A 25,731-nucleotide genomic window follows, 5' to 3' on the forward strand; every position below is an offset into this window, starting at 1 on the left:
GGTTCCAGGACCCTCAGAGTAGCAAAACTGCACATGCTCAAGTCCCTCATATAAAATGGCATAGCATTTGTATATAACCTAGGTACAGCTTCCCCAATACTTTAAATAATTTCTAAATTATAGTATGAATACAATGTAAATGCTAGATAAACAGTTATTATACCACATGATGGTGCTTCCAAAAGTTAATGGAATATGGAATTAAAAGATAAATTTTAGTGCAAACACACACACACACCCCACAGAAATCCAGAGGCAGAACAAGATGGCAGTTAATATGCTCCATTGAGAGGCTAGGACCATGGTACAGTGCCTGCAGAACCAGCATCCCACATGGGTGCAAGTCGTGGCCTGGCTGCTCTTCTTCCGATCCACCTCCCTGCTCACGTGTCTGGGAAAGCAACAGATGACCCAAATTCTTGGGCCCCTGCCATCTATGTGGGACATCTGGATGAAACTCCTGGCTGCCCCAGTTGTTGCAACCATTTAGAGAGTGAACCTTCAGATGGAAGAACGTTATCTCTGTGTCTCTCCTCTCTCTCTGTAACTCTGCCTTCCAAGTGTGTGTGTGTGTGTGTGGGTGTGTGTGTATTTTTTTTAAAGGATGCTCCAGTGAATGACTGTCTTCCCATAGACACTGATCTGAACAACTGTTTCCATGCTATAGCACCTTTACAAGAGCTAATGAAGTGGCTGAGAAGTCACAGTGCTTGCTTTTAGTGTAATACCAAGATGCTTTGAAGAAGGTAGGAAGGAAAGAATTGCCCATGTTACCCTTCCCAAGCTCCAAGGAGCTTGGGCACAGACTCAATGCCTCCTGGTTTGGGTGAAGGAGAAGGAATTAAGTCCAGACCTTAGGCTTGAAACCAAGTACCAGGGACACCACAGTACAATCCAGTAGCAGATAGGGCTCTGTGGCACCTGCCCAGGATAGTTTCTGCAGATAAACTTCAGACTCTCTTTAGCAAGACAGATAAGGGAGCAACCCCATGACCTCTGCTCCGACCTCCAGCAGATGCTGGAACAAGCCTCCAGCCCCTGGGTACTACAGCACAGAAGCAAGCACAGGACTCTGCCTTGGGATAAGCACAAGAAAAATCCCAAGGGCCTCTATCACTAGGCAAAGGCTCACAGATGAAACCTCACATTAGGTGGAGACCTGAGTACCAGTGAGATAGACTTGTTTTGGCCTGTATCAGCCCCAGCATGATGAGGGTTTGGCGTGTCTTGACACAAGATTGCATAGGAGAGGAGATTCCAAGATGGTGCAATAGGGAAGGAGTTTACCCCTCTAGTCTAGGGGAAGATAGTTTTAAAAAGTGGAAAGAATGCAATCTCAGGGAAGAGTTAGGGAGAAAACCACAAAGTAAACTCCATGTAAATTAGAGGGACACTGTGGGTCTACAGGGAGGGTGTGGACGTGCACAACTCAGGACCCCAGCAGCTGGCAGCCTCAGCACCAGCTATAGAGAGTGAGGTGAGACCAGACTGCAGTAGCCCAAGCAACTGGCGATAAAGTTGCAGGAAGAGACTGGTTTGAGTCCAGCTTAGATCCCTGGGGGGTGGGGGGGAGGGTGGGAAAGGGGAGGGAGAGTGTACCAGCCAACCTAGAGGGAAAAAAAAAGGGGGCACATTTCTCTCCTCAACCACCTAGCACTGGTGGTTTTTTTTTTCCCCATATTATTTGTTGAACTCTTTACTTAGTATAGAGTTTATCGTATGTCTATAAAGTTAACTGAAAACAGACCTTAATGAAAAATAATGGGAATAAGAGAGGAGGAGGAAGAAGGGTGGGAGTGCGGGTCGGAGGGTGGGTACAAGTGGGAAGAATCACTATGCTCCTAAAATTGTAATTATGAAATGTATTATGTCTACATTCCTTAAATAAAAGGTTTCTGGGGCGGAAAAAGACAAAAATAAAAATAAAGACTGTACAGGACCCGGTGACTGTAGATCCAGGTGTGGCAGCTTAGCCTCAGCCAGTACAGCACTGGAACTGCTTTCACCACCCCTCCCCCAACCTCTGGCAGACAGGACTAAGACCTACATTTCAGGAGCAGAAGACAGGAAAGTGAGTTTAGGGCTTGCCTTGCATTTAGTCCCAGTCCTGCTACAATAAGAACCAGCACCATATAGAACCCAAAGGTGTCCATCCCTAGGCCGCTACTCAGAGACAGGGCCCTTAGACCCGCCCAGCACCAGGCAGAGACCTTCAGCCTAGGACAGACTTTTACTTCATTCCCAGCCTAGGGTGGGCATTGCGAGGATATGGAATATCATGCAGGGTGCCATGGTTGTGAGCCTTAGGTGCGAATCGGCTTAATGTCACCCTAGGCAGACAAAGGACCACTTTCTCCAACCTTGGGCAGTCATCAGGGAGCAAGACTCCAACCACTGGGGAGTAGGGCACGAAAGTGAGCACAAGACTGTTTTGGAACTCCGTGCAGAACTTGTAAAACCCAATGCTAGGAAGATCCCAGGGTCCTTGTCCCCTGGACAGTGCCACAGTGCCTGTAGATGGAGGTCCTGGACCTGTCCTGGTCCCAAGAGGAGACCCATGGCCCCAGAGAATTGGACTTACATCTTGGCCAACATCATCTGTGGCTGGCTTCATAGCTTTAATAATCAAAACATGACACTTTCATAAGAAGTCACAAAGACCAATGGATCAGAATAGAGAAGCCAGAAATTAGTCCACACATCTACAGCCAACTGATTCTCCATACTGTGCTGAAAACACACACTGAAGCAGTACTATCTTCAATAAATGGTTCTGGGAAAACTAGATATCCACACTTACAAGGCTGAAGGTTGACTGTCATCTCTCACCCTATACAAAAATCAACTTGAAATTGACCAAAGACCTAAATACAAGACTTGATAGTATGAAATCAATAGAAGCAAACAGGAGGGGAGACACTTAAAAGACATCAGTGCAGGCCATGCTTTTTTGGATAGGACTCCCAAAGCACAGGCAGCAACAGCAAAACCAAACAGGATTGATTATATCAAACTAAAAAGCTTCTGCACAGGCAAAGAAACAATCAACATAGTGAACATACAAATCAACATAGTGAACACACAGTGGATAGAAGGGGGAACATATTCTGAAACTATGCATCTGAGAAAGGATTAATATCCAGAATATATAAGGAAATCAAGAAACTCTACAACAAAAATGCTCCAGTTAGTAAATGGACAATGGGCTGGCATTGTGGTGCAGCAGTTTAAGCCACTATGTCACTGGCAATCCACATGAAGGCTGCTTCAAGTCCCAGCCCCTCCACTTCCAATCCAGCTCTCTGTTAAGGTGCCCAGGAAAGCATTTGAAGATGGCCCGAATGCCTGAATGGAGTTCCATGCTCCTGGCTTCGGCCTGGCTATGCCTGACTATTGCAGCCCCGTGGGGGAGTGAATCAACAGATGGAAGACATCTCCCTCTCTTTTCTTCTATGTAACTCTGCCTTTCGAATAAAATAAATCTCTTTTTTTAGACTTGTGTCTAAACTTTTTTTTTAAAAGATTTATTTATTTATTTGAGTTATACAGAGACAGAAAGAGAGGCAGGCAGAGAGAGAGAGAGAGAGAGAGACAGACAGACAGACAGAGAGGTCTTCCATCCGCTGGTTCACTCCCCAGTTGGCTGCAATGGCTGGAGCTGCGCCAAACCGAAGCCAGGAGCCAGGAGCTTCCTTCAGGTCTCCCATGCGGGTGCAGGGGCCCAAGGACTTGGGCCATCTTCTACTGCTTTCCCAGGCCACAGCAGAGAGCTGGATTGGAAGTGGAGTAGCTGGCAGGCAAGCCGGCGCCCATATGGGATGCCGGCACTGCAGGCGGCGGCTTTACTTGCTACATCACAACACCGGCCCCAATAAATCTCTTTTATAAAGTTTAAAAAGTCAAAAAATAAAGGAGCCTAAGACCTGAATGAACATTTCTTGGAAGAAATGGCCAAGAAATGTTTGAAAAACAAAAAACTCAGTATCATTATTTATCAGGGAAAAGCAAAAAAACAAAAAACACAATGAAGTATCATCTTTCAGTTAGAATGGCCATTAACAAAAAATAACAAATACTAGTGAGGATGTGGAGAAAATGGACCCCTTATACACTGTTGGTGGGAATCCAAGTAGGAACAGCCATTACAGAGAACAGCATGGAGGTTCCTCCCAACATTAAAAATCGATTCATCCTACAACTCAACTATGCCACTTCTGGGGGATATGAAAAAAATCTAATCCACCCATCAAAGTAATACCTGCACTCCCATGTTCAATGCAGCACTATCTACAATGGCCAAGATGTGGAACCAACCTCAATGTCTACCAATGGATAAATAAAACACATGTACACAATGAGTCTTATTCAGCCATATGAAATTAATGAAATCTTGATATTTGCAGCAAAATGGACAGAAATAGAGATAATTATTTGCTAAGCAAAATAAGACATAAACAAAGACAAACATGGTATGCTTCTCCCTCAGTATGTGAAAGTTTTAAAAAGTCACTCTTAGGATGGCGTTTACTAGAGGCTGGGAAGAGGTAAGGCAGGGGAAACAATGGGGGACAGGGCAGTAGGCACCACCAAAGACAAAGGGTTAAGTTCGGGTCCCACAGCACAGTGGGTGATGGCAGTGCACAGGCACGTACTGCATCCTGCATTTAGAACTCTGAGAGAAACTTGTACAGGTTCCAGGGAAAAGGAAGTTGAAATGCTAATTGCCTTCTGTATACATGGGTTGAAGTTTTGCACCATACTCCAAGCAAATATACAAGTATTACATTTAATTTAAAAATTTTAAGTAACCTATAGTCATCAAGAATTTTTAAGAAGTTGAAATTCATGCATTTTTTTTTCCATAATAGTATTTTCCATGAACTTTTCGAAGATCTCTCATATTGTTCAGACAAGAAGAAAAAATCTGTATAGTACAGACACAATTTTTTTTCTGGGATATTTACTCTCTACAGGTGGTTGAATCCATAGCTACAGAGCTCATAGATATATAGAGCTGACAGTATTTCTTCAATCAAATCTCACATAGTGGGGACAGGTAACTGTTCTTTGGGACACCTGTATCCCTTGTCAGAGTGGATGGTTCAAGTCCCTGGTACTCTGCTTACAATCTGGCTTCTTGTTATTATGCATCCTGGTAGACAGGAGATAATAACTCTACGGTTTGGTTCCCTGGCACTCACATGGAAGGCCTAGATTGAGTTCCTGGCTCCTGGCTTTCGCCTGGCCCAGCCTTGGTGTTGTGGGTGTTTGGAACCAGTAAATGGGAGCATGCACTCGCTCTCTTGCTCTTGCTCTGCCTTTCAAATAAATGTTTAAAAAATTTAAAACATGGTACAGTGTGATTCACCAATAAAAAACAAATTCAACTTGTTATAATAGAAAAACATTTGTACAGCTACTTCATAAATAGCTAATCAATAGATAAGGATGTGGTTCAGTATCACTAGTCATCAGAGACATGTACATTTTTTTTAACTTTTATTTAATGAATATAGATTTCCAAAGTACAGCTTATGGATTACATTCCCCCCCCCCATGACTTCCCTCCCACCTGCAACCCTCCCCTTTCCCGCTCTCTCTCTCCTTCCATTCATATCAAGATTCATTTTCAATTTTCTATATATACAGAAGATCAGTTTAGTATACATTAAGTAAAGATTTCAACATTTTGCACCCACATAGAAACACAAAGTGAAAAATACTGTTTGAGTACTCATTATAGCATTAAATCTCAATGTACATCACATTAAAGACAGAGATCCTACATGAGGAGTAAGTGCACAGTGACTCCTGTTGTTGACTTAACAAATTGACACTCTTGTTTATGGCATCAGTAATCTCCCTATGCACCAGTCATGAGTTTCCAAGGCTATGGAAGCCTTTTGAGTTCACCGACTCTTATCTTATTTAGACAAGGTCATAGTCAAAGTGGAAGTTCTCTCCTCCCTTCAGAGAAAGGTACCTCCTTCTTTGAAGACCTGTTCTTTCCACTGGGATCTCACTCACAGAGATCTTTCATTTAGGTGTTTTTTTTTTTTTTTTTTTTTTTTTTTGCCAGAATGTCTTGGCTTTCCATGCCTGAGATACTATCATGGGCTTTTCAGCCAGATCCGAATGCCTTTAGGGCTGATTCTGAGGCCAGAGTGCTGTTTAGGACATCTGCCATTCTATGAGTCTGCTGTGTATCCCGCTTCCCATGTTGGATCGCTCTCCCCTTTATTTATTCTATCGGTTAGTATTAGTAGGCACTAGACTTGTTTATGTGATCCCTTTGACTCTTAGTCCTTTCATTATGATCAACTGTGAACAGAAATTGATCACCTGGACTAGTGAGATGGCATTGGTACATGCCACCTTGATGGGATTGAATTGGAATCCCCTGGTATGTTTCTAACTCTACCATTTGGGGCAAGTCAGCTTGAGCAAGAGACATGTAAATTAAAAACACAAGTAGATACCACTGTATACTCCCAGGATAGCTAAATTTTATGTCTGATAAGACTGAATATTGGCAATTGGAACTCTGCTACATTTTCGATGGGAATATACAATGATACAACCACTTTGGAGGAAGCCTGGCAGTCTCTTAAGTTAGAATACCAATTTTCCTCCTGACTCAGAAACTCCACTCCTTAAGAAAAGGAAAACATATGTCCGAAAGTCTTGTCCAACAATGTTCACAGTGATTTAATTATAACTAAAAACTGAAAAAAAGCATATGTCTATCAATAGTCATATGGATTTAAAAAAAGCCTGCTATTTTCATTCAGTGGAGTTCCACTCAGCTATAAAAATGAACAAACTATTATTGCATGCAACCAGATAAATCTCAGAAATATTCTGAGTGAATGCAGCCAGACATAAAACAATACCCACCTGATTATTCAATTTATGGGACAAGTAAAACTAATCTATGGAGTAACATATTGGAGTGGTTGTTTCACCTAAGGGGAGGGTGGGAGTGGAGACCAGCCCAGAAAGAACATGAACAGTCAGCCTTCAGGGGTGACTATAATGCTCTATATCCTGCTAGGAGCCTGGGTTTGAGAAGTGCATGTAGGGGCCAGCACTGTGGCAAAGTGGGTAAAACCACCACCTGTGGTGCTGGCATCCCATATGGGCGCTGGTCGAGTCCTGGTTGCCCCAATTCTGATCCAGCTCTCTGATATGGCCTAGGAAAACAGTGGAAGATGGCACAAGTCCTCAGGCTCCTGCACCACCCCCACCAACTCTGCCTTTCAAATAAATAATCTTTAAAAAAAAAAAAAAGTACATGTGTTGTCAAAAGCTCATCTAGTGAAAGCATTGAGAGTTTTGCATTTCAATCGTACGTAAATTTTACTTCTAAAAAGTCCACAAATATAGTAATGAATCACATGTAGAAACATTTAGGGTTAAGTATTTTGATGTCTTCAACTTTTTTTTCAGCCCTATTTTAACAAAAATTGTATATATTCGAGATGTACAATGTAATGATTTTTTAAAAGATTTATTTGCATCTGAGCTCACAGTTTTTTGTGAAAACAAGTTACCTATCCTACACTTCCAGATGGTTTTTCATTTTATCCTGAGCAAGCCACATAGGATAAAGGAATGTAGATCAGGTCTTCTGATGGGTTTTGTCCCCACCTGGTAACTGAATGACAATCTGATTGTCAAGTTTTTTTTTCTTTGTAATTGTACTTAAAACTCCATTGCCATGGGGTCCTTTGGGTTTTTTCCTCTCTTGGAAGCTCCCCTCCATGCCGTTCTGGCTGGAGGTCTTTGACTCTAATAAATTTTTTTTAAATTTATTTGACAGGTAGAGTTATAGACAGTGAGAGAGAGACAGAAAGGTCTTCCTTCCGTTGGTTCACTCCCCAAATGGCCGCTATGGCTGGTGCTGCGACGATCCAAAGCCAGGAGCCAGGTGCTTCCTCCTGGTCTCCCATGCAGATACAGGGCCCAATCACTTGGGCCATCCTCCACTGCACTCCCGGGCCACAGCAGAGAGCTGGACCGGAAGAGGAGTAGTCAGGACTAGAACCAGTGCCCACATAGGATGCCGGTGCCGCAGGTGGAGGATTAACCAAGTAAGCCATGGTGCCAGCCCATCTAATAAATTTTTAAATCTTAAAAACAAACAAACAAAAAAAAAAACCTGATCTGAAAAGGTAGACTTACACAGAGAGAGGGAGACAGAGAGATTTTCTATGTGCTGGTTTATTCCCCATTTTGCTGCAACAGCCCAGGCCTCTGCCAGGCCAAAGCTTGGAGGCAGGAGCCTCTTCCAGGTCTCCCAAGTGGGTGGGAGGGGCCCAAGCAATTGGGCCATCTTCTGCTGCTTTCCAGGTTCATTAGCAGAGAGCTGGATCAGAAGTGGAGCAGCCCAGGGCCGGCACCGTGGCTCACTAGGCTAATCCTCCGCCTACTGTGCCAGCACCCTGGGTTCTAGTCCTGGTTGCTGCTCTTCCAGTCTAGCTCTCTGCTGTGGCCCAGGAAGGCAGTGGAGGATGGCCCAAGTGCTTGGGCCCTGCACCTGCATGGGAGACCAGGAAGAGGCACTTGGCTCCTGGCTCTGCATCGGTGCAGCGCCGGCCGTAGCGGCCATTAGGGGAGTGAACCAACGGAAGGAAGACCTTTCTCTCTGCCTCTCTCTCTCTGTCTATAACTCTCTCTCTCTCTCTCTCTCTCTCTCTAACTCTGCCTGGTTAAAAAAAAAAAGTGGAACAGCCAGAACTCAAATTGGTCAAATTGGTGCCCATGTGGGATGCTGGCACTGCAGCACAAGTTTTTCATCCATTTGTTAATTGACAGACTCATTTTCCATGTCTAGCTCATTATGGAGGAGGCTGCAGTGAATATGGGGGTGCACATATCTCTTTGAGACATTGATTTTTTTCATTCCCTTTAGGTATATACTCTGAAGTGGGATTGATTGATCATATAATAGGTTTATTTTGAGTACAACTTCCATGTTGTTTTACATAATGACTATACCAATATATATTCCTATTACTAGTGTGCAAGGATTCTTTTCCTTACACCCTCACCAACGCTTGCTACCCTGTATTTTTTTGATAACAGCCATCCTATGGTCTTGATTTGCATATTCCTTATTACTTACATATAAGTAATGCTGAACACTTTTCAAACACTTGTTGGTAATTTCTATGTCTGCTCTGGAGAAATGTCTCTTAAGTTCCTTTGCCTATTTTAAAATCAGGTTATTTGTTTTGGTGCTTTTTTGCTGCTGAGTGAATGGGTTCTATATATATTTTGGACATTAAACCTTCACCAGACATGCAGTTTGCAAATATTTTTCTCTCATTCCATAGGGAGAACACATTTTCATTGTGTTGATTGCTTCTTTAATGGTTCAGAAGCTTTTTAGTTTTGTGACAAATTCAACAAATCACTGCCAAGATCAATGTCAAGGTGATTTTCTGCTGTGTTTTCTTCTACAAATTTTAATTGTTTCAAGTTTTACTTTAAGTCTCTAATTCATCTCATTAATTTTTATATATGGTATAGATAAGTTCCATTTTCATTCTTTTGAATGTTAGTATATATTTTTCCCAATGATTAAACAGACTTTTTCCCCATTGTGTATTCTTGATGTCCTTGTCAAAGATTAGTTAACCGTGTATGTATGGATTTCTAGTTAGTGTGTTCCATTAGACTGTTTGTTATCATGCCAGCAACAATTGTTTTGATTACTATAGCTTTGTAATACAAGTTGAAGTCAGCATGTCTGATGCTCCAACTTTACCTAAATTTCTTTGGCTAGTCAGGATTTTTTGTGGTTCCGTATGAATTTCAGGGTTTTTTTAATCACTTGATGTGATAAATGCCACTGGAATTTTGATGAGGATTGCACTGAACCTGTGGATTACTTTGAGTAGCATGGATAATTTAACAATAATTCTTCTAGCCCACGAACATGAAATGTCTTTCCATTTATTTGTGTCTTCAATTTCTTTTAATGAATGTCTTATAGTTTTCAGTGAACAGATCTTCTACCTTCATGGTTATACTTTTTTTTTTTAAACATTTATTTGTTTGAAAGGCAGTTACAGAGAGAGGTGGAGAGAGATAAAGAGTGAGTGAGAGAGAGAGAGAGAGAGAGAGATCTTCCATCTGCTGGTTCGCTCCCCAAATGGTCACCATGGCTGGAGCCAATCCAAAGCCAGGAGCTTCTTCTGGATCTCCCACACAGGGTGTCTCCTTTGTTCAGTTTTTAATCACCAAAGGATGTTGAATTTTATTAAATGCTTTTTCCATACCTATTGAGATGATGAGTTTTTGCTGTTCATCTTTCATTCTGTTAATGCAGCATATTACATCTGTTGATTTGTCTATGTTGAACTACACTTGCATCCCAGAGATAAATTAAATCCCACTTGATTGTAATATATGATCCTCTTAAAGTACTGTTGAATTTGGTTTGCTAGTATTTTGTTGAGGATTTTTATATCTATGTTCATTGGGGATATTGGCCCATAATTTCCTGCAGTGTTCTTATCTGGAGCTTTGGTGTTGCATAACACTGGCCTCACAAAATTGGTTTGGAAGTGCTCCCTCCTCTTAGTTTTCTTTTCTGGGAAGGGTTTGTGAAGGGCTGGAATTCATTGTTCTGTAAAACACAGTGGAGTTCACCATGAGCTCTCCTTCAGAGATTGTTGGTTCCTGGATCAGTTTCTTTACTCATTTAATATTGGTCTGTCCAGATTTTCTGTTTCTTCATTATCCATTTTTGGTGGGTTGTGTGCTTCTAGGAGCGCATCCTTTTCTTCTGGGTTATCTAATTTGTTGGCACATAACTGTTCATAGCAGTCTTTTATGATCTTTTGTTTTTCTCTAGTATCAGCTGTAATGTCTCTTTTTTCTCTTGTAATTTTATTTGAGTCTTCTCTTTTTTCTTGGTTAATCCAGTTAAAGGTTTGTCAATTTTATCTTTTAAAAAAACCAACTCCATTTCATTGATCTTTTCAAATGTCTTTATACTCTTTCACTTATTGTTGCTCTAATCTTAACTTCCTTCCTTACGATTATTTTTAGTCTGTTCTTTTTCTAGTTCCTTGAAGTGCAAAATTAGGTTACTTGAGATCCTTCTTTCTGTTTTTATTAATTCTACAGCTCACTTTGAATGAGAGATTCTAGGTAATTGGTTTTTAGCAGCTCACTGTCACACTCTTTCATCATAGCCAGATGCTTGACAATTTTCTTAACAAACATTGGAAAAAATCTTACACAGAAGCTCAATAAACACCACACACAGAATTACTCTTGTTGATGCAGGTCGAGGCCCCAGAACCCCTCCACTTGGCCCCTGCATGCTTCCTGCGGTGGCCCTGAGGCACATCCCTGGAATCCCGGAAGTCTGAAGAATGCTGGCTTGAAATGATTGCTATAGATGTTCAACGAGGTCAGGCTGGGAGACAGCTGATAAATCCTCAGGACCGATAACGAACCGAACACAGGAGCAAGATGCAGCAGTGCTCCAGAGGTTTCAGCCATCTCAATGTCTGCCCAAACCTCAGTCTACTAAAACCACAGCATCTGTTGGCTTCTTGACTCGTCTTACTACTTAGGACTGCATTCTTGTCAAACAGAAAGGGCAGGTAAGTGAAGGGGAAGTGACAGGTGGTTGGGATGGACAACAAAGGGAACTCTGGACATAATCAGATGTGTACTTAGAAAGGGCTACTCAAAATGATCATCTGACCAGGTATTAACAATCAAAGATGAAGAAAGCATTTGAGAAACCCAAGTGGATGCAGAAGGAACTAGTATGCACCCCTTTTAAAGATACAAATGACAGGCCAGCGCCGCGGCTCAATAGGCTAATCCTCTGCCTACAGAGCTGGCACCCTGGGTTATAGTCCCTGTTGGGGTGCCGGATTCTGTTCCGGTCACTCCTCTTCCTATCTGGCTCTCTGCTGTGGCCCGGGAGTGCAGTGGAGGATGGCCCAAGTCCTTGGGTCCTGCACTCACATGGGAGACCAGGAGAAGCACCTGGCTCCTGCCTTCGGATCAGCGCAGTGCGCTGGCTACAGCGGCCATTGGAGGGTGAACCAACGGCAAACGAAGACCTTTCTCTCTGTCTCTCTCACTGTCTACTCTGCCTGTCAAAAACAAAACAAAACAAAACAAAACAAAAGATACAAATGACAGGAGGACAAGTGAGCAACCAAGGATGAACACAAAGTCTTGTACAAATCTTTAAGTGTAGTTTCAGGAATGCCAAAGTCAAAAATGAAGACCACTGAATAGGATTTTAAACATATTTAGGATAGAAGAAAAACAGAGAGAAGTTAGGAACACCACTAAGAACAGATGCTAATATGACCAAAAATCGGATTTACTCATTACTTTTGTCAAAGAGAATGTTGTTCAGACCAGAAATGGCTAAGCAGAGCTCATTACTTTAGTACAGGTACCTTCAAAGGTGACCACAGAGGGGTGAGCATTTAGCTTAGAAGTGAAGGCACCCACATCTCACATCAGAGTACCTGGGTTCAACACCTGGCTCCAACTTCCTGCTAATACAGACTCTAGGAGGAGGTACTGATGACCCAAGTAATTGGGTTCCTGACACCTATATGGCAGTTTCTGTAATTGCCCTTGGCCTGGACCTGCTCAGCCCAGCTGTTATGGGCATTTGGGGAGTGAACCAGCAAATGGGATCTGTCTCCTTGCCTCTCAATTACATGAATCAATGTGATCACAAGAATGACGTCAGAGATAGCTGCAAAGCTCAGAAATCAGGAGAGGTAGCATCAAATGTAAAAAGGTTCCTGCATCCAACAAGGAAACCAAGTAGACTGGCAATACTGATTTACAAGCTGACGCAACCCCTGGAAAATTCTAGGATTAAATATTACACAGAAATTTGATAAGCAGTTGGAAAAGGAAGTAGTGATTACCAGGGAGTTATAGAGGCCCATTGTGAACTAACCTCACCCCTTTTATTGCCTGGTTTACTAGCGAGAAAGATTAGGGATGATGGAGACACACCAATCTGGCTTTTAGTAAGATATTTACAAAGTATTTGATGGTGCCTTGGTGGACTGGGATTGTACAGATAAATTGCAATGCCCATTACTGAATAAGTACTATAATTAAATGTATGGATTCACAAATACAATGTCAAGTTGAGTGAGGTTCCTGGTGTTGGCATTTGGTTGTTCTAATTTTATTGCTATTATTTTTCCATTTCATAGTTTATAACTCATAACTGTGAAAGCAGAGGGTGGCAAGGTGCTCTGAGGGACTGAACTTTGAAAAGGTATTCAGTGGTACAGACAGGAAAGAACGTGGGATTCAGTAGCAAGACAGACAGGCAACGGCAAGCTCTGTATTGAGATCTTAGAAAAGTCAATCACACAAGTACAGGACATAGGATAACCTGAACATGTCTGAGAAAGAGATCTGTGATTGAGTTGCACGGTGTGGCCACCTGAAGACTTGACCTTATTTTAATCTGATTGAACCCAATTGTGGAATAAAAACACTGTGCCCTAGCTGGTCAGATTACACTTGAGGCACTCAACCTGCTTCTAGATGAGACGGTTTAAGAAGGAATTGACGAAATGGAGAGTGCTGATGAGGAAGGGGCAGGCAAGAACTGTGGTTTATGGGGAATGGCTGAAGGCACTGGAGATGTGCAGCTTAGAGAAAAGCAGTCTTCAGGGAGCCAGATGCCACCTTCTTACCATAAAGCCATTAGGGGACTGGGCCTGCTTAGTGGTTCAGAGGGCAGAACAGTGGCTGAACAGAAAAGAGTTCAGCTCAGTCTCAAGCAAAACCTGTTAAAATTAACTGGGCTGCTGTGAATGGTGATAAGTCCCCTCTCTGGAGGCATGCTAGTACAGCTTGGAGGGGGCACTGGTCTCCGGTGTTGAAAACATGATTCAGACCTTGCAGTCTGTGAGATGCTGGGTTTGTTGACTGCTAATGCCCTTTGAGGAGGAATTCTACGCCATGAGGCTTCATTTAAATTAGGCACTCTAACACACGTCACGGAGGTTGTACACAGCACAAACGACATCCTGAGTAACATCAGCAACTGTCATTGCTGCCAAAATCTTAAAATCCTCTTAGATACAGCAGATTTGAGCTATTAACAAAACCGAGTAAGTCTATATCATGAACATCCAACAGTACCTTGACAGGATATGAGAAGAGCTTAACAAAACCAAAGTCGTCTCCAGTGGCTAAGAGCGAGCAGTCTCTCGTAAGACTGGCAGCATTGACATCTGTCACGTCGCTATGTGCTGGCCAGATGCCCTCACAGGTGGGCCCCAGCACACAGGTCCAGGTGTCCCACTCTATCTTCTCAATCTGAAAAAGAAGGAAAGAAAATTCTGTTATTTGTATAACCTAGTTTTTCTATTTAAAAGCAACGACTGGAGCTGAGTAGTTCTATGCGAGGACTTTGCTAACATCAGGCACTTAGGTTGTGAGCTGAGGTGCACGAATTCCAAGCTGCAGGTTTTAAATGATAGCTGTGTTGTTTATTAAACCAACACTACAATCAAATATCTATTTTTTTTTTCTAGATGAAATGAACATTTTGGAATTGTGGAAATCTACCAGGCCTCATTTTTCAGTTTTTTTTTTTTTTTTTTTTTTAAGATTTATTTACTTATTTATTTGAAAGGCAGAGTGGGGGCAGGGATGGAGAGACAAAGAGAGCTGTTCCATCTGCTTGTTCACTCCCTAAATGGCTACAACAGCCAGAGCTGGCCAGAGCCAGGAGCCAGGAGCTTCTTCCGGGTCTCCCATATGCATGCAGGGGCCCAAGCATCTGGGTCATCTTCCACTGCTTCCCCAGGCCAGAAGTGGATCAGCCAAGACACAAACCGGCACCATATAGGATGCTGGTGCTTCAGGCAGCAGCTTTACCCGCTACACCACAGTGCCAATCCCAAGGCTAATTTTTCAGTTCTCAACTACGCATTTACCATTGGCTAAACCACAAGCTAGATGTGAGTTTCTCAACCCCAGCATGGACATCTTAGACTGGAAAATTCTTCCTTATCAGGGTCTGTCCTGTACATAGAAGGTGGTTCAGTGGCATTGCTGGCCCTACCCAGCTCTCTAGATGGTGCCAGATGGGCTGGGGACAAAACTCCTCCCCACAGAGAAACACGAAGCTAAACTGATTGATGGGATGATCATTTAGCAAACTATTTTAAAAAGTAGTAAGAACTTTTTTTTTTAAAGATGGCTTCCTTGGAGGAAAAAGTAATAAGATGCTGCAGCCAGTTTAATATCTTTTATGCTCTAGGGATGATCTTAAACATTTGAAAAGCTTTTCAAATTGTATTGCCATGAAGATGTATCTTATACATTAAAACTGTTTGTATGAAACTCATGACTAGAAGAGCTGCAATTGGTTTAGGTTAAAAATGGAGGCATTTTTTTCCTAATTTTTTTAATTTAAAAAAAAAACAACAATAATAGCAATATTATGTCAGACTTTGCTGGGGGATTTTTAATCTCATTTACTTTAATTTGAAGTTGGCTAGTGTATCCTAGCAACAGGGTCTCTTTAGTTTGATGCTGTAAAGCACTATTTCAAAAGAGTATCAAAATTATTTAAAAAATAATCCTACCAAGGCTGGCACCGTGGTTCACTTGGTTAATCCTCTGCCTGTAGCGCTGGCATCCCATAAGGGCGCCGGGTTGCTCCTCTTCCAGTCCAGCTCTCTGCTATGGCCCAGAAGGTCAGTGGAGGATGGCCCAAGTGCTTGGGCGCCTGCACCCACATGGGAGACCAGGAAAAGCACCTGGCTCCTTGCTTCGGATCGGCGCAGCACCAGCTGTGGCAACCATTTGGGGGGTGAACCAACATAAGGAAGACCTTTCTCTCTGTCTGTCTCTCACTGTCTAACTCTGCCAAATAAAAATAAATAAATAAATAAAAAATAATCCTACCTGGCGCTGAAGCTTAGATTGCCCCCTCTGGCTCTGCAAGCTGCTTGGCACACTGTAGCTGCACCTTGCCTCCAGTTTGGTTGCCTACTGCTTGGAAATTGCCCAATAAAGATGCAGCCAGGGTTTCCGTTGCCACACGGTGAGGTGTTACACATTTTCCAGGCACTCAAATCTCTTCTCATTTAACATTCTGTGTTTCTTGTGAACACATGCAGAATCAGAACCAAAAATCTGTGTCTGGGTCAGGGTCTTGGGTGCCTCAGGCGGGGCCACAGATGGGGGAGACTCAACGCAGTTCTCCCAGCAACGACTCTGAGGTAGAAGTGGATTGATTCCTCCATCTTTAGGAGATCCTCACACCATTCACAGGAAGACACACAGGCAACCATTGTCTGCGGGTTCCCTTGCCCAGACCGAGACCCTGTGCTCTCCAGGGGTAGCGCATGTCCAATTAGCTACAGCAATTATATTAAATATGGAGCATTAGAAACAGTCCCTGTAATCCAGAATACCCAAAAGACTTAAACTTGTTACAAATCCTGGAACTAGAGCAGGTGTTTGGCCTAGCAATTAAGACACCCATGCCCCACAGCGGGGTTCTTGGGTTTGATACTGGGCTCTGGTTCCTGATGCCAGCTTTTTGCTGATATAGATCCTGGGAGACGTCAGTGATTGCTCATATGGTTGGGTTCCTACCACCCACGTGAGAGACCCAGTTTGCACTTCTGGTTCCCAGCTCCCAGCTTTGGCCTGGTCTAGTCCCAGCTGTTGTAGGCATTTGGGAAATGAACTAGCAGATGGGTATGAGCTCTCTCTCTCTAAATAAACAAGCATCCTGGAGCTTAAATAGCAGAGTCCTCAAAGTCTCCCCATTCCCTTTTTAAAAATTTGTTTATTTAAAGGCAATATCACACACACACACACACACACACACACAGAATCTTCCATCTGCTGGTCTACTCCCTAAATGACCTTAACAGCCAGAGCTAGGCCAGGCTGAAGCCAGGAGGCTGGAACTCCATCCTAGTCTCCCAAATGGATGTCTGGGGCTGATGCACTTGAGTCATCTTCCTTTGCTTTCCCAGGTACATCAGCAGGGAGCTGGATCAGAAATGCCAAGCTTGGACTTGAACCGGCACCATATCAGTGCCCGTTCAAGTGCTGGCTATTCCACTTCCAATCCAGCTCCCTCTGATGTGCCTGGAAAAGCATCAGAGGATGACCCAAGTGCTTAGGCCCCTGCACTCACATGGAGACCTGCATGAGACTGCTGGCTTCGGCTTGGCCCAGCTCTGGCCATTTTAGCCATTTGGGGAGTGAACCAGCAGATAAAAGATCCATCTCTCCCTGTAGCTCTGCCTTTCAAATAAATAAAAAATAAATATTTTTGTTACAACAAAAATGACCCTGAAAAGGGCATTCATTCATAAAGCATCCTAGTTTTCAGCAAGGCACTAGTTTATGGATTAAAAAATGTTATCAAGGTTTTGACTGTAACAATTAAAAAATTATGTGCATGGCTAAGGTCATATGAAAACATTAAAAAAAGACAGTTTCTGACACTATGAGAAGCAATGACTTGATCAGCCCTTGTCCTATCGAGAAATAGTCTTTTTTAGTATTTTCTTTTTCTACTTAATACCATTGGTTAAACTCTTTACTTAACACAGAATTATTCTTAGGTGTTTAAATCCAACTGAAAATTGATCTCTGTTAAAAATAAGAATGAGAATAAGAGAGGGAGGAGATGTACAGTTCAGCACACATTCCCTCAGACTAAGGGTAAAGCTAAAAACTTGCCATGGGACTCCAAATCCCATTAAGCTGGCAGGTACCAATGCCATCCTACTAGTTAAAGTGATAAGTTTAGTTCATAACTGATCATAAAGATAGGATTAAGTGTCAAAGGGATCACATAAATAGGACCAATTGTCTGCTAATAATAATTGATAGAATTTATAAGGAGAGAATGATCCAACATGGGAAGCAGGCCACACAGCAGACTTATAGAATGACAAATGCCCTAAACAGCACTCTGGCCTCAAAATCAGCCCTTAAGGCATTCGTATCTGTCCAAAAAGCCCAAGAGAGCATTTCAGGCATGGAAAGCCAAGATACTGTGGCAAAAAATTACCTACATGAAAGATCTCTGTGAGTGAGATCCCAATGGAAAGAAGGGGCCATCAAAGAAGGAGGTACCTTTCTCTGAAGGGAGGAGAGAACTTCCACTTTGATTATGGCCTTGTCTAAATAAGGTCGGAGTTTATGAATTCAAGAGGCTTCCATAGCCTTGGCAGCACATGACAAGAGCCTCGGGTAATCACTGATGTCATAAATAAGAGTGTCAATTGTTAAATCAACAACAGGAGTCACTGTGTATTTGCTCCCCATGTAGGACTTCTATCCTTAATGTATTATACTATGAGAATTAATGATAAAATTAGCCTTCAAACAGTACTTTGTGTGTCTGTGTGGGTGCAGACTGTTGAAATCTTTACTTAGTATAGCGTTGATCTTCTGTGTAATAAGAATTAAAAATGAATCTTAAGGAAGAATGGGATGGGAGAGGGAGTAGGAGATGGGATGGTTTGGGGGTCAGAGAGTGGGTATGGGGGGAAGAACCGCTACAATCCAAAAGTTGTACTTATGAAATTTATATTTTAAATAAAAGCTTTCTTAAACAAAAGATAGTTTCACACGTTAGCATGGTCAGGTTGTGGATAGTTTCATTTTGAAAAGTAATTTCTGTTATTGTGGATAAAACTGTTTATTATTATAAGTAGACATTGAGACTATTTTAAAAATTCATGTTCATAAAAAGATTTGCACCAAAAGACGTTAAGTGGAAAAATTAATACGTAGCATCCAAGCTGACGCTTATTCACTGTATTCAGGCAGAGGAAAATTAAGCAGAATGCCATCTGTGCATTGCTATGTCAGTGGTACAGCAGTAAATCCATGCATGCCCACAAGTCCGGAAACCAGGTCACGCCATCAGATTTAGGGAATGATCACACTTAGAGTACACTACGTGTAACTGACATACAGAATTTATTACAAGGCACACATTCAATCCTCACAATGCAGTTTTCAAAAGCTTTGTGTACAACTGTTACCTCTGAAGGTCTGATTACATGCCTCTTGCCTCTTGGAGCTTCAAAAAAGAGTTGTTCTTTGGCCCCAGAATTCACCTGCAATAACTTCCCTGTCATGATAGAATGAAGTAGAGAGACAATTAAATTCTGTACTGATTTTTTTTCATTATCAGAATCTGACTATGGCTGTTGCTATTTTGATTCATTTTAACCAGAGTTTCATAAAGTGAGTAAATATGTACTAAATTATTCAGAAGGCCATCGAAGGCAATTGCATGGCATGATACAAACCCCAAAGTTCTGATTTCAGATTATAGACCTCATAAAATTTGACCTTGAACATCCCTCAAGTAGAATTAATTTCGCTCAGTGGCACTGAAAACAACAAGTTTCCAAAAGCCTGGCAAAATCAATGTTTTGCTTTTTCCCTCTGTTGCTTCCTAGCAAAGAGATGAAGTAAGAGCAAATTGCTTTGGCAAGAATGACGATTTTAGAATTGAGATCCTCGTCGGGAGCATCACATTTACTTAGGTCTGAATTCTAAACGTGGCTTTAAAGAGAAAAGACACACTAAACAAATTGGAAATGCTCATTCCCTTCCAACTCTCTCTAACCTGAAAATCTGAAATTCAAGACTTTGTGCAAATACAACATTGAGCAGTCTTTGGGTCTGATGTAAAATTATAATCGTAAGTTTATTTTAAGTTCATAACTGATCATAAAGATAGGATTAAGTGTCAAAGGGATCACATAAGTAAGACCAAGTGTCTGCTAATAATAATAGAATTTAAAAGGAGAGAATGATCCAACATGTGAAGCAGGCCACACAAAAAGATAAGATGTCCTAATTTTCCTACAATGGTAATCACCCTTTACAGTTTGAAATTTAAATGACTCACAATACATACAGTGTTTTTTCAGCTTTTTTTTTTTTTAATTATGGAAAGTTCCTAACATATAACAAAGTCAGGGCAGTATAGAGAACCCCTGTGTGCCCACTGTCCAGCGTCCAGGCCAGGCCCACTGCATGGACCTCCACTGACTTCCTCACCCCAAAGTATTTTGCTGAAATCTCAAATAAAATGTTTACCTGTAAATAATTCTGAATGTGAGTGTGAGTGTGTGTGTCAGTGTGAGTGTGTGCGTGTCTATTTTAACAATCTGACAGCCCCTTCATCATTGATATCTAGTAGTCCTGCAGATCCCTTTCTTGGAAAAGTAGTAAGAACCTCATGGTGGCCAGCGCTGTGGCGTAGCGGGTAAAGACACCACCTGCAGTGCCGGCATCCCATAAGGGTGCCGGTTCGAGTCCTAGCTGTTCCACTTCCAGTCCAGCTCTCTGCTTTGGCCTGGGAAAAGCAGTGGAGGATAGTGGAGGATGGCACAACATCTTACAGCTACAGTTTACAGTCCACAGAGCGATCCACGTGCATGATACTGGCTGTACACGGTTTACGAGTTGGAGTAATTCCAAAATTTCTACTAAACGTACCAAACAGGCCATCTGCTGTGAAAATGGGAATGGAGGTCCTAGCAGTTCACTGATCCAGGATCGCACAGTCCCGATGTTTCTAGAATTGAACTTTTAGCATCTAGAAAACATCCTCCTATGACTCCCCACCCCGTGTGTGTGTGTGTGTGTGTGTGTGTGTGTGTAGCCTTCACGTGGAGGTAGCTGATGAGCCTGCAAAAGCCTGATGCGCTTTTCAATTCCTGGGCCTGCGTTGCCATGGACACAAGAGGCTGCGGCTGCGCAGTCCCTGGCGCTGACAGCCAGCTGGCTCTGGCGAATGCTTTCACTATTCCCTACAAGATCAGAGGCCCGCGAGAGATCCCTGCTTCTCAGCTCTGCTCTCTGCCCTTGCTAGGCCCGCAGGCTCCCTCTCTGGAAGCAATGGGGCTGCTCTGCAGGCAGCGTGGCACCTGCTGGAGACCAGGCGTGCAGGAACGGGAATAGCATGGCGACACCTGGCTGGCGCTAATGCGACTGGAGAGGAACCAGGGAGGATCTGTAGGCACACTTGCTGTTATTCTCCAGATTGGGCTCATTCCTCTTTAAAAAGCCCAAGTATTCTAGTTTACTCTCAAACCACAGAAACCCTTCGGTCTTACCCCTCTTCTGATTGACAAGAGGCAAGATTGTTCTTCAAAGACCTCGGCTCTTCCTTACCCCACAAGGCTGGCCCAGGGCAGAGTGGGGGAATGGCAAGGTTTGAGTCTCACCCCATGGAGGGATAGCTCCACATTGGACGACTTCACAGAGACACCTGCCTAGGCTCTCATGCAACCCAGCAATCCAGGACAAGATCCTAGGCTTTCCAAGTGAGACTGATTCCGCTTCACATCTTTATCATGGACACGGGGCCTAAACTCCTGAATGATGATGATGATGGTGGTGGGCAGCACAGGTTAAGCCACAGTCTCCAGTACTGGCTTCCCATATGGGTGCCTATTCAAATCCCGGCTGCTCTGCTTCTGATCCAGCTCCCTGTCAATGCACCTGGGAAAGCAGCGGAAAACAGCCCAAGTCGTTGGGCTCCTGCACCCACATGTGAGACCTAGATGAAGCTCGTGTTTTTGGCTTGGCCCAGCCTCGGCCATTGCAGCCACTTGAGGAGTAAACCATCAGATGCAAGCAGTAGCACCTGGGCCTCTATACCCACGTGGAAGAAGCTCCTGGCTTTGGACTGGTCCAGCTCCAGCCATTGAGGCCAACTGGGGAGTGAACCAGTGGATCGAAGACCTCTCTCTGTCTCTCTTTCTCTGACTCTAACTCTACCTCTCAAATAAATAAACAAAATCTTAAAAGAAAAGCCAGGTACAAAAATGACAAGCACTGTAGGATTGTTTCCTATGAGGCGTACCCAGAGTAGTGCTTTAGAGACAGAGCAGAATGGTGGTTTATAGGACTGAGGGACTGGGAGTTACGAAATAACAACTGGGTACAAGTTTTCAGTTCTACAAGATGAAAAGAATTCTGGACATGGATGGTGGTGGTGGTTGCTTACCAGTGCAAATGTGCACAAGCCCACTGAACTTACACTGCAAGATGGTGAATTTTATTATGTATATTTTACTACAATTAAAAATGATTTTTAAAAATCTTCCCAAAGGAAACTTTCTTACATCCCACTTGCTTTTGCCCTTCATTCCCTAATAGAAGCCATAACATGAGGGGGTATTAACTACTTAATAGTCATAGTGTTGGAGTTTCAGATACTGTGCCATGTACTGTGTGTATGTATGTTGTTGGTTCCACATAAGACTCCCCATAATTCATTCCACCCAGTAAGAGAATAAATTCAAACTGGTTGTGTGTTTATGTTTTTAAACAACAAACCAGAAAGTATCAAAGAAGGAGTTTGAGAAGCAGCTGCTTCTATCCACGCCACCCCTGCCCTGCCCCTGCCATGGCCTCCCCAGTTTCTAGGCATGCTCTAGTGGCCACAGCCCTGCCTGATCTCAAATGCCAACTTCAACTGGTGTGACCCTGACATGAAAACCAGAGGGACTTGACCTGGCTTCCCTGGCTCCTGTTGGGACCTGTACTTATAATAAATTGCATGCTTCTCCCCTACCATTTATTCCTTTCAGCAAAACCTCTGCAGGTTGTAAAGCTCAAATACAACCCAGATTCCAGGCTGGCACGCACAGCTGTAACTAAAAACCCACCTGGTGGAAGGACTGCCAAGCCCTAGTTTGTGGCCAATGCTTCGAAAAATACTTGAAATAAAAGTTCTGGCATCTTGGGGTGGGCGCCTGTGGCACAGTGGGTAAAGCTGCTGCCTGCAATGCCGGCATCCCATACGGGCACCAGTTCGAGTCCCAGTTGCTCCACCTCTGACCCAGCTCTCTGCCATGGCCTGGGAAAGCAGCAGAAGATGGCCCAAGTTCTTGGGCCCCCGCACCCGCATGGGAGACCCAGAAGAAGCTCTTGGCTTTGGATCGACCAGCTTTGGCTGTTGCGGCCATTTGGGGAGTGAATCAGCGGATGGAAGATCTCTTTCTGCCTCTGTAACTCTGGAAAAATGTTCTGGAGTCTGAGCTAACCTCATGGGGCCCTCACCATCTTTCTCTGGCCCACCCCAAGACAGAGGATATGTCACACTGTAGACTCCTTAGAGCTACCCAGGGCCTCACCCACCCAGCACGTCACACACCCCTTCCCCCACCTCAGTACTGCCCATGGCTCAATCTCCCCATCCTTCCCATCTCCACAGCTTCCCACACAGGCCTGCTGTGGCCCAGAATGCTCTTCCTTGCTGGCTGGTGAACTCCCACCCACCTCTCCAGGTTCATCTGAAAGGTCACTCCCATGAGAGCCCAGGGATTCCCCTGGGGCTCTGTCCTCAGAGCTCAGGCTGGCCTTGGTGCTCCTCTACCACTGTGGACTGTGGGGATCTGTCCATTCCTAGGTGCTGGCTTCAGACACTTCACGTGGTCCAAGCCTCCAGGACAGGATTTCAGAGTGACCCGCCCTTCAGCACTGACGTCCCCTCTGGGTACTACATGCTGGCCCAGCCCCAGCCACCTCTTCCCAGCTGACTCACCCACTCTTCTCCAACAGCTTACCCAGCTTCTGCTCCTGTATTGTGTAAGCGCAAGCGTGTCGTCCTCACTCAGCTGTGTACTCGACAGACAGGGAGAACCACCTCTAACTCCCTGACCCTCCATGATTTAAGCGTATGACTACACGCGGCAGAGACTCAGCTTGTTAAAAACAGACACATCCTTACAATGTTTCTGGCATGACTTGGAGGAGGTGTAGCGGTGAAACTTGAGGCAAGCTGCATGTAGCTTTGTATTTCAGCTGGAGGATGAAAACTGCCTGGCACGTTTTGGTCAATCCCCCAGCAGGTGGAGCTTTGGTTGGAAAAGGGAAAGCCATCAGGCAGAGACCTAGAATAAGGACATGCGTGACCAACCCAAAGGTGAGGCAAGGGCGTGCTAGGATGGCCGAAGGCGTTGCGTCTTTCAACTCAGTGGCTTGAACTGATCATGCTAAAAACAGTAATGATTAAGAGACGGAAACACACAAGGGTAGTGGCAGCGACCTGTGTGCTGTAAAATCACAACTGTTTCTATTGTTGTGGGTTCCACTGTCACGCTCTGGGAAGCAGTACATGAATGGACATCGATTATGTTTCAAACGGAAATCATAGTTTGAAAGCCACACGTTACCTCTGCAGTCCCAGTCGATATGTGTAATGTAACTAGAAGCACCTTTGCAGATGCCGACCCTTTTGCTTGTAAGTACGTTGTAGATATCCACGAAGTTATCATGGGATGCCACAGCAAGGTATTTTCCTGTATCTATAAAGAGAAATGCGCAGTTAACACCAAACCATCTCATGTGGGAATTAACTTCCAGAAACTTACTCTTTGCCAAGCAGGGTAAAGAAAACATTTGAGTCCATTCTTCCATTATTTTTCTGTCCCAAGACTGTGGTATTTTTAAAAGTATCTACGTCACCTTTACCTTTTGAGAATTTGATGTCAGAGATCATTTCTTTTCTGTGATGGAAGGAGACCATGTCTTCCACAGTGTCGGCATTCACCACCAGGAAACTCCCATCGTTCAGGCCAACGGCTAAGGCTTTCCCATCAGGGGAGAAGGCACAGCATCTACCACCTACAAGGGAACCCACAGAGGCCACTGCGGTTACCCAGCACTTCACTTCTGAACAAACCAGAGGCAGAGATGGAGAAATCTGCACAGGTGCACTATGCATGGACATGGGACTAGGTCAAAGCCGGGAGCCTGGAACTGCATCTAGTACCTCAGGTGGGTGGCCGGGACCCAAGCACTTAGTCATCTTCTGCTGCTTTTCAGGCATATTAGCAGGGAGGTTGATTGGAAGTGCAGCAGCCTGGACTAAAACTAGTGCTCATATGGGATGGTGGTGTCACAGGTCCCAGGATTAGGTCTTTAACACTCAAGAGAACCAAAACTTCAAAACGTAAAACATCCCTTCTCCCCAAATCCAAGGACAACAACAACATAAAAAATATACTTTCAATTTCTTTAAGTCTATCCATTCATTGTTTAGTAACTGAACACCTTCCAAAAGGCAAATGGGGTGAATGGGAGAAAGGAGTAGGGGAGTGTGGGGAGCAACTCGGACTAGACTAAGTTACTGGAATTAAGACTTATTCTATGCATCTGCTCTCCCACAATATGGCGCTGAGAAGGGAGTAACAACTTCTACGCAGCTGCCTCTCACCAACTTGATTGACTGAGCTGCAGGAGCTGATCTTGCTCCTGATTGGAGGAGAGCAGCGTACTCAGCGTGTGGGTAGCAGAGCACGGATTGGTGGAAGAGGACTATAAAGGAGGAGAGAGACAACATGCACCAGGAACATCTAAGGGGAACATCTGAAGGAACACCTGAGCAGCCCCCGAGAGAGCCGGCCGGCGGTGTGCCGCTCCCCCGCGGAAGTGGGGAAGGTGGCAGGGGGAGCTGCCCCTCCACGGAGGTGGAAGGGACGGTAGCCAACCCGGGAAGAACCAGCAGCAAACCCGGGGAGGGCCGAGCAGACAAAAGAACAGCGCAGGGTCCTGTGTCGTTCCTCCACAAAGAGGGGGAGCGACAGGGGAGTAATATCATCAGTAACTTTGCTTTCAAGAAAGGAGGTGAGGGGATTTGGGTATAGTGGTTAAGATGCCCGTTAGGGGCTGGTATTGTGGTGT

At 43.9% G+C, this 25,731-nt stretch overlaps 1 protein-coding gene across 7 annotated transcripts in view; it reads right to left on the reverse strand.

The window, feature by feature from the left end:
- The window catches only part of EML6 (EMAP like 6), a 325,325-nt gene that overhangs the window by 45,619 nt on the left and 253,975 nt on the right, over positions 1–25,731 (reverse strand). For all 7 annotated transcript variants that reach the window (XR_016229394.1, XR_007916460.3, XM_070069106.2 and 4 more), the window contains exons 22-25: positions 24,520–24,672; positions 24,222–24,353; positions 19,062–19,150; positions 14,170–14,346 (exon numbers count right to left, since the gene is read on the reverse strand). Coding sequence is in view for 5 of the 7 variants with exons in the window: in XM_070069106.2 (XP_069925207.1) it covers positions 14,170–14,346; positions 19,062–19,150; positions 24,222–24,353; positions 24,520–24,672 (551 nt within the window). In the remaining 2 variants the exon portion in view is untranslated. The remainder of the gene's footprint in view (positions 1–14,169; positions 14,347–19,061; positions 19,151–24,221; positions 24,354–24,519; positions 24,673–25,731) is intronic.

The sequence above is a fragment of the Oryctolagus cuniculus genome, chromosome 2 (genome assembly GCF_051225735.1).
Source record: "Oryctolagus cuniculus isolate XC-2025 breed Fujian yellow rabbit chromosome 2, ASM5122573v1, whole genome shotgun sequence".
Classification (NCBI taxonomy): Eukaryota; Metazoa; Chordata; class Mammalia; order Lagomorpha; family Leporidae; genus Oryctolagus; species Oryctolagus cuniculus.